This window comes from Drosophila sulfurigaster, chromosome 2L (genome assembly GCF_023558435.1).
Source record: "Drosophila sulfurigaster albostrigata strain 15112-1811.04 chromosome 2L, ASM2355843v2, whole genome shotgun sequence".
Taxonomy (NCBI): Eukaryota; Metazoa; Arthropoda; class Insecta; order Diptera; family Drosophilidae; genus Drosophila; species Drosophila sulfurigaster.
This window is the reverse complement of record NC_084881.1, coordinates 29496090-29510529: the sequence shown is the minus strand read 5'-3', so window position 1 is coordinate 29510529 and position 14440 is coordinate 29496090. Positions and strand designations below refer to the sequence as shown.

General features: G+C 35.7%; 1 protein-coding gene across 4 annotated transcripts in view; it reads left to right on the top strand.

Moving 5' to 3' along the window:
- Window positions 1–4360, top strand: part of LOC133844761 (protein O-mannosyl-transferase TMTC1) — a 59206-nt gene extending 54846 nt beyond the window's left edge. For 3 of the 4 annotated variants that reach the window (XM_062278978.1, XM_062279000.1, XM_062278967.1), the window contains 3 exons: window positions 2413–2884; window positions 3701–3785; window positions 3851–4360. In XM_062278978.1, coding sequence (XP_062134962.1) covers window positions 2413–2884; window positions 3701–3785; window positions 3851–4191 — 898 coding nt within the window. In that variant the 3' untranslated portion in view covers window positions 4192–4360. The remainder of the gene's footprint in view (window positions 1–2412; window positions 2885–3700; window positions 3786–3850) is intronic. The other variant, XM_062278989.1, reaches the window with a different exon arrangement.
- The last annotated feature ends 10080 nt before the right edge of the window (window positions 4361–14440 follow it).

Sequence of the window (14440 nt, the reverse complement as noted above, 5' to 3'; positions counted from 1 at the left end):
ATTTATTCAAATATATTATATTTTTTAAACTATTATGAAAGAGTCTGCAGAAATGCTTTAGAAATGATCCCAAGACTTCAGGTTTTACCAGCTAATAATATTTTAACATTTTCAAAAACTTTAAAACTGAGAAAAAAAGAAAAAAAAAGCACGGGAAACATTATTTAACACTTTTGTAATTCAATCTTAAGAAAAGGAAGCTTTTGCAAGAAAATGAGACTCTTCTAATTGGGAAAGAAATTCCCTGGGACGACCAATTACTAAAGGTCTCAGAGAATGTATTTAATTATCGTATCTTCTAATTAAAATATGTGAAAAAGCAATTTTGAAAACAATTCAAGACTATGGTAGAAATATTTTAAATTTTCATCGTTGACTTCAGAATATTAATTAATACTTTTTGAATGAAGCATCACAAAGAAATTGAAGCACCAGAGAAAAGAATCTCTTTTGATTGTTCTAAGAATTTCCTTGCAACAAAAGAGCAATACAAATGGAAAATGAAAATCTGCTGTCAGTTTGATATTTATACTTAGAATAATATTGCGAATCACATGTGTGTGTGACAGTGTGTGTGACAAAACTATTTGAATTGGCCCTCTTGTTGATTTTATGGACTTCGTGTCGCAACTCAACACGAATTTTAGAACGCGTCGTTTGTTTGAATAACTTGCTGTTGTTTTTATTGTTGTTGTTGTTTTCGTTCGTATTGTTGTTTATATTTTTGGTGTTGTTGTTATGGTTGGGTGTTGTGCAATCTGTGCTCGGGTTTGTTTTGTACTGTTTTGTTACGTTTTAGCTTCAAATAAAATGCATCCTTTATTTAAAAGCACTTATTCATGCATATACGAACTTGTTGTTTATATTAAAAACCCAGACCAGACCAGAGAGATTCGTATGAATACGTCGAGTGTGTCTCCCTTCCATTTCCCCTTCCTTCCCTTTCCTCATTCATTCCTACATTGATTCAGGTAGTATTTGTTTAGCCCACCCGATAGACTTGGCAAATTTCGTACATCTATGTGCACTTTAGAGCTGTCTCTTCCGTCCCCCTTGTTCCCCCCATTTTCATCTCGACCATCGTCAGCTCCCTGGAGCGTATTCTGTTAATTAAATGAAGCCAACGATAGAGTGCGGTTTGCGGGGGAAACGGAAGAGGGAGTGGGAGCGGCAAAAGCCAAGTGAAAGCCCAGTGAAAATACTTGAAGGTCAACACATTTTCAAGTATTTTCAGCGAACATTGCAATTAGAGCAGCGAAAGCCCCAGCGAAACCGCAGCAAAACACAGCCAAAGTTAATTTACTCTGCGACTCAACTCAACTCAACAACACGCCTTTCCTCGCCTCGCCTGGGCACACTGTTATGCTTAGTACCCAACGAAAGGGTCCAATCTCGACGATAAGTAACTGTGTGCTGCTTTTTTCACTCCTTCACTTTTGCATTTCTAACAAGTTTCACTTCTTTCTACTTAACTGCAAGCGCACAACTATGCCAGCGCTTTAAAAAATACATTTTCCCTTGGTTGTTCTCATAATGAAATTCGCGCGAATATGCAAAGTTATTGCTTTGGTGAAATTGTGTTTCATATGCATGTAAATATCAAATAATTTCACAAAAGAATTCTATTCTCTTATTGGATAGTTTGAAGTTGAAAATATTAACTTATAATAGAAGGGAATAGATGAAATTTAAAATAGTATTCGTAATACTCACTCAGCAGATAAAGTTGTTTTATATAAATTGATTTAAAGTTGTTCATATTAATAGTCATTTACCATAATTATAAAAGTTTAACACTGTTCTGAAAAAAAGTATTATATGTAGTTTTAATAATATGAATATTTTGGAATAAAAGTTAAATAAGCAATATTTTTAAATGCCAACAGCAAAACAGCATGATACTAACTTTGAAATATACCAACTTGATATACCACAAAAGTCTAAAAGTATACCAAAGGCTATATTTGGTATATTTATACAGTAATTCATTCAAAATATGCCCGCTACATACATTTCCTTACACAAATTACCATACCGCATAATACTAAAAATATACCAAAGGCTATATTTGGTATATTGATATACTAAAACAGTTAAAAATTTGTTTTTTTACATTTTCTGGAGGCACAAAGTTATTATATCCTTCTACCCTATAGGGTATGCAAATTTTAAGTAATATAATAATCTTTAATATGCATATTTGTTTCCCTTTTTAATTTCTCTTTTAATTTTACAATTTATAAAGCATTGTATATTAATTGGAAATTCTCATTTTATTAATAAAGATTTCATACCTTTATTTTCCTCACATTATTTTGCTTCCGTGATCCCCCAACTCATTTCTCTTAACTCTACTGAGAAATTTCCCCCTCGCAACATTTCTCAGTGAAAATATTTGCTGCATACTTTCAGGGGCTGGGTGCATCAACAGCAGCAGAACTACAGCAGCGCAGTGAACTGTTATCGGCGAGCCATTCAACTGCGTCCACAGCTGGCAGTGGCGTATCTCAATCTTGCCACATCGCTGTTGACTGGCAACTCTAGTGAGGAAGCTGCCACAGTGCTGCTGATGGGCGCCAGGTTGCAAGGACGCGGCGTGCGCGATCGCAAGGCGCACTTGGAGGTGCGGCTAAAGGCTTACATGCAGTTGGCTTCACTTCAACGTTCGCTGGACAAACGAGAGCGAGCAGTTGAGCTGCTGAATGAGGCGCTCGCCTTGCCACAAAGTGTGGCTCAACGCGCTGAGTTGCATCAGCGTTTGGCTGTGTTGCATGCCGAGTTGCAACAATGGCCAGCAGCCGAGGAGCAACAACAGCTGGCGCTGAAGCTGCAACCAACTGAAAGTGGCATCTATGTCCAATATGGACAATTGTTGGCCAGGAATGTGAGTAAAATAAAGAGAGACGACTTCTCAATCGTCAAATTATGTTTTGATTAAATCATTCCATTAGCAATTTACATTCTTGCATCGATACACTTTGATTGAAATTCCTTCTTTTAAATAAACAAAAAAGATTGAAAAATCCGACACACAAACTTAAGCATCAACTGCAATTGTGAATGTTTTGTACAAAACTTTTGAAATTTAATGTCTGTCTGATATTAAAAGGAAATGTATCTTAAAGCAAACAAAATAAACAAAAAGGAAAGCTACAGTTGAGTGTGCTCGACTTTGGGATACCCGCTACTCATTTTGTATAAAACTATAATCCAAAAATATACCACAAAGATACTAAAATATACCAATATCTATATTTGGTATATCGATATATAGTTCTACATGCTAAATAATATCCGCTACCCACTTTAAATAAAACCTTATTCTAAAAATATACCGCAAAAATACCAAAATATACCGAAATATATATTTGGTGTATCAACATAGTATTACATTCTAAATAAAAACCATATGTTAAATATATATGTTGAATATACTGCAAAAATACTAAATTATACCGAAGTCGATATTTGGTATATTGTGTTTCTTTAACATCATATGAAATTGTCTTTGTTAAACTTCAACTGTTTTTCACAAAATTCCTTTTTTTATATTTGCTATTTTTGTTTGTTTGCTGTTTTTGTTTCAATGATTTGTATCCTCCAATTAAACTATGCCAGTCTATCGAATGTTGTTTAAGACATTTAAAAATCGCCCTCTAAGTTTGCTAAACATTTGTTTCAACCTTCTTTAATTATGCAGCGCAGCCGCAGCGCAGAGGCAGAAATGTGGTTCAAACGCTCGCTGATGGTGTCGCCTCTGGAGGCCAGCGTGCATCATCATTATGGTAAGCAGAGCAACATCATTTTGGCCAGCTAAACACACACACTGAGTCACTCCATCGCTTTACAGCTGAATTCCTGGAGCAACAGCTGCGGCCAGAGGAAGCACTCGTCTATCGGCTGCGTGCCACCTCGCTGGCACCGCATAATTATGCGCTACAAGCGGCTGTGGCAGATGCACTGCGTCTGCTACATCGTCTGGATGAGGCGGAGCTGTGGTATCGTCATGCGGCCGCGTTGCATCCGCAGGCAGCGCATGCACACGCCAATCTCGGCGCCATGCTGCAGATGCGTGGCCTGCGGCAACAGGCGGTTGCATGCTATCGCAAGGCCTTGCAACTGCAGCCGGGCCATGCCACAAGTCGCATCAATCTGGCTAAAATGAATGTCAACATTGATGCCAAAACATAACAAGCAACCAACCAACCAACCAACCAAAGAGGCCTTTGCAAAGCGATTAAAACAAAGCAAGCTAGCTACATGTTACGAAAGTAATTAACAAAAGTTGAAAGCGAAGAAGAAAAGTCTGTTGCATTTACAATTCATTTTCAATAAATATATTTATACATATTTTCTGATACTTGAGTGGAGTTTTTCTAATCACACATATTATGCATAGGAAATCATAAAACAATTAAGAAGTTCAACCATTAAAAGGCAACAGGTAAGTTTGCAGTTGTTCTCCCTTAGGCTCTAAGGTAAGAAGCCTAAGTTCAAAGTGAAGTTCGAAAAGAAACTTACACAAAGTCTATACAATTTATAATTGGTATAAAAATATGATTTAACATTCTTAGAAAAGGGTTCAACCATGTGAAGATTCCTAACGAATCAGGCAGCAATTAAGAATAAAGAAAACATAAAAGCTTGAAGCATTTATTCATTAGACTCCAATCTCTCTAATTCTCTTATGTTATTAACAAAAGCAGGCAAATTTATTACATGGCACTTTTTAGCAAACTATTAACTTTTGTGCATCATTTTTAAAGTCAAAAGAATCAATTGCAATGAAGCAACATATTACTTATAAGGTAAAAGGTTAAATGGCATTTCACCTTACATTTTTATGATATAAGCAAAAGTTCAAAGTGAAATCTGCTAAAGACCTACAAAGTCAATACAATTTATAGTTTGAATAAAAATAAATAATAATAAAAATTAAAATTAGCTCTAGATTTTGCTCTTTAGTAAATGTACAAAATTTTCTAAGGAATCAAGCAGCACATAAAAATAAAGAAAACACAAAAGCTTGTCACATTCATTCATATAACAATTAATATGATAAGAAAGATATATTTCTTTTTCTACTATAAGCGAAAGTTCAAAGTGAAGTCTTGTAAGGAAACATACAAAGTCATAGCTCTTACTATTTACAGTTTAAATAAATCTATAAATTTACATTTTCAGAGATGTATTTAACCATGTGAAGGAATAAAAAATCTAATCAAAAATTTAAAAAACAATAAATGAAGAAAATAAGTAATAAAATAAAAAGTTTACACTACATTTATTCATTAGGTTTTAAGATAAAAGAAACTAATATAAATATAATTCATTATAAACAAAAGGTACGTCAACAATTTTCCCTGAGCTTGTAATAATCAACCTTCAATCGATTGAATTTTGTGATGACAGTTTTATGAAAACAATTTACAGATGTCAATGGCTTAATAAAAGTATTTAAAGTTTTCAATGATTAGTTGTCAACATTAAAACAAAAAAGCTCTGCTGGTGCTTGATAGATATCAAGCATATTCGGAATACATTTGTTTAATCTATATTTATTGAAGATCAATAATAATTGATAGATCAGCTTATTGACAGCGAAATTGATAAACAAATTTTAAGTTTCCGTTTGAGTTTCGTTCACTTACTTCTGGACAGCTTTTGGGACTGTCAATTGAGTGTAATCTTAATGCGACAAACGCTTGTATCTCGCATTAAATTTGAAGTTGTTGCTAAGCATTTAAGAAGGCCATAAATAGTTAAGTAAATTGCCAGCGACCCGCCTCCGAAAAATTTGATGTGAAAATGTCAATCTGTTGCCGAGTCATTCAAAGGTAAGAGCAGACACACTCCAACACACACACGCACACACACAAAGTGAAACCCGCACAACAAATTACGAGAATATCCCATATTATGATGTTCTTTGCATTTCATCTCGCAAACCAGGTGACAACCGAAGGCTCAGACAAAAGCCATGCACAAAACAAGAGCGGGGGGACAAATGACAGACAGTTAGATAGACAGACAAAGAGACAGACAGACGTTGGGCGATGTGATAATATCAAGTGGCATTGCCAAAAATACAAAGAACTAAACGCAGAGCGAGACAGACCCAAAAAACCGCAATGCCAAAAAGGTGGAGAGGGAAGAAGAGTGTTGGCCTGGGTTTCATTCTAGGAATAGTTTGTATGTGTGTGTGTGTGCTCACTAAGCATTAAAAAATGATAATTAAATTTTCAACAATGAAAGCGAGCTGAGAACAAGGATGCGCTCCACTACATATCGCACATAAAGCTCTTAATCATAAACATGCGCCGGCACTTCACCTCCTCCTCCATCCCCTTCTCAGCGCTCCTCCTTCACTTTAGCTGGCGGACTGCTAAGCATATGCGCATATAAATTAACATAGACACCCGAGTATTTAATTAAAATTCCATCAGCCCACAAACAAACAGAGAGCAGAGAGAAGAGAGGAGGTGGATGATAGGTAGATAGGTAGGCAGAACATTTCAGCGCTAAGCCGAGTTGCCGAGTTTGGCTGCAGGGCAAAGCCACCAAAAATCACACGGACACACAGAGATGGAGAGAGAGACAACGCTTTGGAATCTGTGAAGTGCGCCTCGGGCTGGCGACATCGGACCGCGTGCAAACAAAGCAACGCTCCTCTCTCTCTCTCTCGCTGTCTCTGCATCCCTTTTTGGAGATGTCCCCTGGATGAAGTTGCAGATGGCAACTGGAACAGAGGCAGCAAAACTCGACTTGTAGCTGGCCTGATGATGGGCACAGGTGGCAACAGCAACAGCAGGCGCGGACAACAGCCAACGGCAGCCAGCATCGATGGTGACTGATGAAGTGGCACTTTCATGATTCAACATGATTATCATGTTGCACGGACACGATGATGGGGATGATGATGTTGGTTTTGCTGTGTGATCGTGATAAGCGTCGCAACGTAATTAAGTTGACGCAGCAGTTGGGCTACCCAAAGTCAAAAGGACTTCTCTCTCCTCCCTCCCTCTCTCCACCATAATTAAATATGGATTTGTGCGGCCAAAAGGGATGAGCTCTATTCGCAATGCCCCAAAAGGTGGCACTACAGAGTGTGTTAACCCTAGACAAGCCTTCCATTTGGCCCTGTTGTTAGTTAGCAGATTTGTGAGTAGGCTCTTGAGATTTTGGCAAGACGTAATATGGACTAGCATATACTCTATACTTTAATGTAAGTGTAAATAGAATTTAAGTTGACTTTCAGTAGTCAGCAGAATCAAAGCATTAATAGTTATAGCACAATAAATTAGTAAATTGAATATAAAGGAATCATTTTAAGCATTCTAATTCTTTCAGATAAGGTATTGAATAAGAAATTTAATAAATTGATAAATTTAAATAAAAATTTTGAATACTCTGATTCTTTCATATAAGTTATTGAATAAGAATGTGACTATAAATCAATAATTTTATGATCTCTGATTCTTTTAAGTAAGTTATTGAGTAAGAAATTGAATTTAAGCAAAGCAAAACTATTGCTTATAATGCAAATAATTTGTGGTTACAATTCCAATAATATATATTTATAATTCTTAAACATTTCATATAATATAAATAATTTATCGTTACTATATTTCTAATAATATTTGATTCTAATTCTTATACACTTCATTAGAAACACTTTCATTCCTTTAACCCGAAAAATACCTAATTAAAAAGGAGACAACTTCTCAATAAAAGAGCGAAGCTAGTTTCTAAGTTACAAATATAATTTAATGATAATCTTTCTTAAATTGCATTACTCAAATACTTTGCTTTCAATTTTACTGACAGATCAAAAAATCCTCTTATTCGTTATACTATATTTTGATGTAATGCTTAATCTAAAATTCTTTAGGTGTTTGCCCAGCTGACAGAGTATCATCAGAACGATGAGCGCCTCAATGAGTATTTAATGCGTCAAACTGTTTAAATTTCTATTGGCCTTTTTATTTCGTTACAGTTTTTGACTTTTGTTTTGGCCACAGATGTTGTTCTTGTTGATGTTGTTGTTGTTGTTTGTGTTGTTCTCAGTTTCAGTTGTTGCTCTTGTTCTTCAGATTGCACAAAAAGTGTAGCTTGGTTTTCAACTTTTTGACCGTATGCCGTATATAGACCAACACACACACACACGCAAATGGTCATCCTGTGGAATCATTTATTTTCCACTTTGGCCAACAGAAAACTCACACACACACATACATTCTTACACACACACACACTGAGAGGGAAATAAAAAGAAAAGTTTTAGTTAGCTTTTGATGAGGGTCAACTCAACGCTGGGCGCACTTTTCAAGTGCTAACCCCTCCCACCCACTCTCTCCCTCTCTATCTCCCTATCTATTTGACTGAGCATTTTGCAACTCTCTAGCAAAAAAAAAATAAATAAAAAACATTTAAAAAATATAACAAAAAATTGAAGAAGCAGCAGCAAAAAAAGAGGAAGAGACAGAGAGAACGTATGACAATAGTTGGGCCATTGTTTTTGACATGACTTTCTATCAAAAACAAATTTGCTCTTCTTTGTTGTGTTACTTTGTGTGTCCCTCTCTTCCCCCTCCTTTATCCGCCCCTTACACCATTTACCCCAGTTCTTTTTTTTCTGTTCACTTTGGCTGCAAATCGAATGAAACATGTGGCAAATGAAAACCCCAGATGGCAATACGAAGGGGAGCAGACAGACAGACGGACAGACAGACAGACAACGTTCGAGACTCCTCTTGCAATTGACAACTTTATGTGGCATTCGGCATTTTGCATTCGACATTGCCTCGAGTTCAGTTTTAGGCAATACGCAAAAAAAAAGAGCAAATAGATATTCGCAAATAATTGCAAACAATGCGGACTAAGCGATGCTCTATAAGTATTCTTTCGTATAGGAACTAATTTTGTTCCAGGCTAAGAAATCTTGGATGATCATTGTGTTCCGTTCCATATTTAACATTATCTCGAAATTATAGAGATAATTGAACGAAAGAATATTATACTGAATAATACTAAAAATATGCCGAATGCTATTTGGTATATGCTATAATTGGTATTATTTTTTAAATATACCGAATTAATATATACTGAAATATTATACCGAATGGTATATTTGGTAGGCGCTATATTTGGTATTATTTTATATATTTTGAAATATACTAAAATTATACCGAAAGCTTTATTCGATACCATATACCATAGCTTCAAAATATATCGAATATATACATATAATATATAGTGAAAATACTAATATTAGGCGCTATATTTGGTATTATTTTAAAAATTTATCAAATTAATTTATATTTAAAAATACTAAAATTATACCAAATGCTTTATTCGGTACCATATACCATATTTTTAAAATATACCGAATTAATATATACTGAAAATAATAAAAATATACCAAACAGTATATTTGATATATTGCAAAATATACTAATAATATATTTTAAAATAAAAGATAAATATAAAATATGTTGCTTTAGTTCTAAGTGTAAAGTAGAGTATCTAATAGCAATACAACTGACTTTCTACTATGAAAACTTTATCAAAACTGTAAATATTGATGAAAAATATTATTTTGAGGAAGATTTTATGTTTATAAAGATATAACAAATAGAAACTTGTGACAATTCAGATAAATTTAATGCAGATAATTTAGACATTAAATGAAATTCAGCATTCAATAAGTTTTGCCATCTTAAAGCGCACATAATTTAATGTGGCTTGCATTCCATAGATCGTGTTATTGAGTGCCTTATTCCACCTCGCACCACTTAGGTGGACAGAATGAAATCTGTGGCATTGTGGCGAACCGCAGGCAGACATGCAACAAAATTATTATTGCAGCCGCCGTCGAGCGGCAAATAAAAACTGATAAAATGTGTGTAAGCGCATAAAAATCAATGCAGTGCACTGAAAGATGGCAGGAGAAAGGAGGAGAAGAGAGAGAGAGAGACAGAGAACAGTATGGATAGAAAAGAGATAACTGCGGGGCACACACACACAATCATACACACACACATGCTGAGAGGCAGCCGCTGCTGTCAGCTGCACCAATTGCTGTTGCAATTGGGGCAACGTCAACGGCAGACGACAACAACAACAACAACGACAACGAGGACGTCGCGCAAAACCAAAACCATTCTGGCAGTTGGACCGCGGTTTGCAACGTGCCACGCACACACACACGCACACAATCTCATGTGTCGCCGTTTGCTGTCAGTGCAACGCTCAACGTTCAACGTTGCACGAACGCCTTCGAAATGGCTGCGTTAGCGTTTGGCTTTCGTTTCGTACTTAACTTGAAAACAATTAGTCACAAATTTAATTTCTATTTCAATGCACTATACTTATGCAGTATGCAGTAAAATACTGAATGTAGGCAGACGTTGCATGCAACATGCCAAGCAACCAACTAACTTTCTTCTAACTAATTGCTGGCAAAAGTGTAGCAACCTATTGTGCCTCCCCTTTTCTGGGGTTAGCCAACATGTCAGCATCAGTTTACAGCAACAACTCATTAAGTGAGTTGCCCCAACCTCCATCACCATCACCATCACGTTTATAACTCGTTTCAAAAGCTGCAAATCGCATTGACTGCACATGCAATTAATTCCAGCTCAATCAACTAGACAGCAACATCAACTTTATTTGCCACTAAAGCAATATTTCAATTATCCTCCAAGCTTACAAAGCTATTCTTACAAAGGCAGCAAGCACATTAATTGGTTTAGAAGCTTTAAAGCTCATGTACAGTATATAAAATAGATTTTGATTGCGTTAATAGCTCAATTCTCAACTTTACTTGGCACTAAAGCAATATTTAATTATGCTCCAAGCTTATTCCCTTTAAAGCAGCAAGCACATTAATTGGTTTAGAAGCTTTCAAAAGCATTTATATCACAGAAAATACTTTTTGAAATATATTGAACCTTTAAAGCTAATTTACAGTATAAAAAAGATTTGTTTTTCGGTAATTGCTCAATTCTTAACTTTACTTTCCACTAAAGCAATATTTCAATTATTCTCCAAGCTAAGAAAGCTATTCTTACAAAGGCAGCAAGCGCATTAATTGGTTTAGAAGGTTTAAAGCTCATGGACAGTATTTCAAATAGATTTTGATTGCATTAATTGCTCAATTCTCAACTTCACTTGCGACTAAAGCAATATTTCAATTATCCTCCAAGCTTAGAAAGCTATTCTTACAAAGGCGGCAAGCACATTAATTGATTTAGAAGCTTTTAAGAGCATTTATATCATATGAATACCTTTTGAAATATATTGAAGCTTTAAAGGTCATTTACAGTATATCAGGTCATGTTCTGCATAGAAATACTGTTTAATTACATTGATAACTCCACTTTCTACCTTATTTTCCACCAAAGAAATTGTAAAATTATGCTTCAAGCCTGAACAGCTATTCTTAGGAATTCATTAAAACACATTAATTAAAGCATAAGTTTAAAAGCTCTTTTACAGTATATCAAATGTATTTTTCTTTGACTACTTTAATTTTAACTTTACTATATGTATGCAGAAAGTGCATTAATTCGTGAGCTTTAAAGCTCATTTTTTACTTTATTTACTAAGCACTTTACTAAAAATGTTTTGCTGGCTTTAAGCTTAATTTGGTTATCTACAAATCTCAATTAACTTGAATCTGAAGATTCAACTCTATAGCAAATAATATTATGGAAGTCGTCAAACAAATTTGTTATCTTCTTTTTACTTGAGAATAGAATTCCTCGTAAGCCTTTGCTTAGCTATTAAAGAGCATTATAATTACAATAAGCCTGCCATAAATAATATACACGGATAATCTATTAAATATGTATTTTTAAGCCCCATATAGTTTGCTGTCTCCGTCCAGATTAATCAACTATCTAAGTGTCAACAGCAGCTAGTGTCGTTTGGGTGGTAAACACATAATGGACCTGGCCCCAAAGCATTTTGGGTATAGCATTCATGATGTATTTTTGATTGCAGCTGTTTGAAACAACAAAAAAGAAGATGAGCAGAGTCGAAGAAGAGAAAAAAACAGCTAAAAATATGTACAACAATCACAATCAGCAAAATTGTGAGGGCGACACGAAAACAAAACGCAGATGAAATGCCAAAATACACTTACAAGCAGACATAAAGACAGACAGACGGACGAAGTATCATAACCTGTAGCTTCAGGGGCAACACACACACACAGAGCAGAACGTTTCGTGTTGAACCCAACGAACCCCAAGCGAGTCCCCAACTCCAACTCCAGTTGCAGATAAAATGCTAACGGTCTTCTGCCCGCAACGCAACACAGCAAAAACAACAACAACAACGATGTCGACAACGACAAAAAAAGGAAGGGAAAGCGAAAGTTCACACCGAAATTGAAACCCAACAAACTGAAGCCCCCCATCGCATCGCGCATCCCGGCGAGAAATCTGTGTAGCATAATCTGAGGCGCAAAATGAAGATGACAATAAATTCGATTCGATTTCGCTTTGATTTAGTTTTGGGGAATATCATCATCCATGGATTACCGAGCGAGCACTGTTCCCTCTGCTCCCGATGATGATGATGATGATGATGGTAATGGCAACGATTGTCGCCTTATGGCCAAAATGAAAGCAAAGCAAACACAAATAGATAACAGACAACAAATAAAAGCCAAAAGCAAAATGAAATGAAAATAAGACAAAGCAAATTCACGCACATGGCGTGAAGAAGTTGGTGACCCCCAAAGGGAAGGAACCAGGGAAGCAGAGCAGCAGGGCAAAGGTCTCGCGGGGTCCGCGTTGCCAGTATCCATTGCCAGGATACACAATCACATTCACATTCACAATTCCCACCAAATCCCGACCAGCTTATGCTGGCTTTCAAATTTTGATTGAAAAAATCACACAGAACATTTTAGTGTGCCAAAACTAAGAAGAACACACATTTCCCCTCATTCACCCCCGCCACAAAAAGAAGAAAAAAAACCAATAACAAGCATTCCTCCCTCCCATTCGAAATGGGCGACAAATAGCGAAATGTTGCCACAGATTGCCATAATGACAGACGTACGGACAGACGTCACGACCACCACGACAATTCCTATTTAATAATTCAGTCTGTTTGCCGATATTTTGATTTCGGCTCAATCACTTGGCCAATGCAAACGAAAACGCCAACGCCAAGAGCAAGCGTAATAGCTTTTGGAATTCCTTCATTTCTTCATCCTTAAGAATGTTTTGATTTGGATTCTAAGGCGATAAGCAGCTTTCGGAAACTCTATTAATATCTCGAGGCGAGGAAGCAACAATATTGTGAATGCTTATTAAAGTAAAACTTCAAATTGATTGACTGGCTGTCTAAGTGATGGAATATCAATAAAATGTCAAAATAATATATTAAGCAGCAAAATATCAAAACATATTGTATTCAAAATTCAAATAGATCTCAATAGAATAAAACTCGCATCTTTGAGTTACGTATCTCATGCGTTAAGTGAACCAAGCAATCTATTAAATTGTCGCTGCTACAAAACTAAAGCATAAGCTCGAAGCTCGCTGCTACGCTCAAAACTTTTAGCTCTCAAAAGCTTGCTTGGTGTGAAACATGGCTAGTGCAACTTTAGCGCAGTTTACAGCTTAGCCGAGACATGCACCATTTAGCTCATTTTAGCTCATATTTCGACTGTTGAAAATAACTTAATTTGAATAAATTTTGTGTTACTGAATAACAATAAGCAGTTAATATTGCAAGTCAGCATTATGTGTAAAGAAATGGATGACAAGTTAAGAATTTAAGCAAATATATTCAGGAAATTTACTCAATATTCGAAATGCATTAGCAACAATATTATTTATTAGATACTTAGATACTCAATGGGTGCGATTACCAACAACCACAATTCCTATTTGTCACTTGTAACGCCAATAAATCAAAGATTAAGTTACGCTTGAAAACAGCAATCTGTACATGTAAACGATACTCAAATCAAGTTACCGCAAAACGCAGCAGGGACCTTATAAATTAATCGAATTAAATTGAATTCATAAATGCCAATAGGTCAGTGTTCTTGATCGGAAAAACATTTCCAAGTTGAGAACAAAGCTGGAAAATCAAGATTTTAATAGGCGGAACATTTTGGAGAAAACACAAAACGACTTTGTGATACACTGACAATCAAGTATAAGCTTAAACCATATTTACAACATCATGAAAGCGTATTTTAGCATCAATTTAAAGCGTGTATTCCAAAACCTGTTCAAACCAAACTTCTCGTATTACTAATAACATGAAATTAACATCGTCTGGCGCTTATCAATTAATTTATTATTTACACGCTTCGTATTTGTGAATCAACTAGAGTTGTATTTTAGCGAACAACTGTTCAATTGATCCGTCCATGTTTTTCCGCATGTTTCTTCAAATAGTTCTCTCTCAT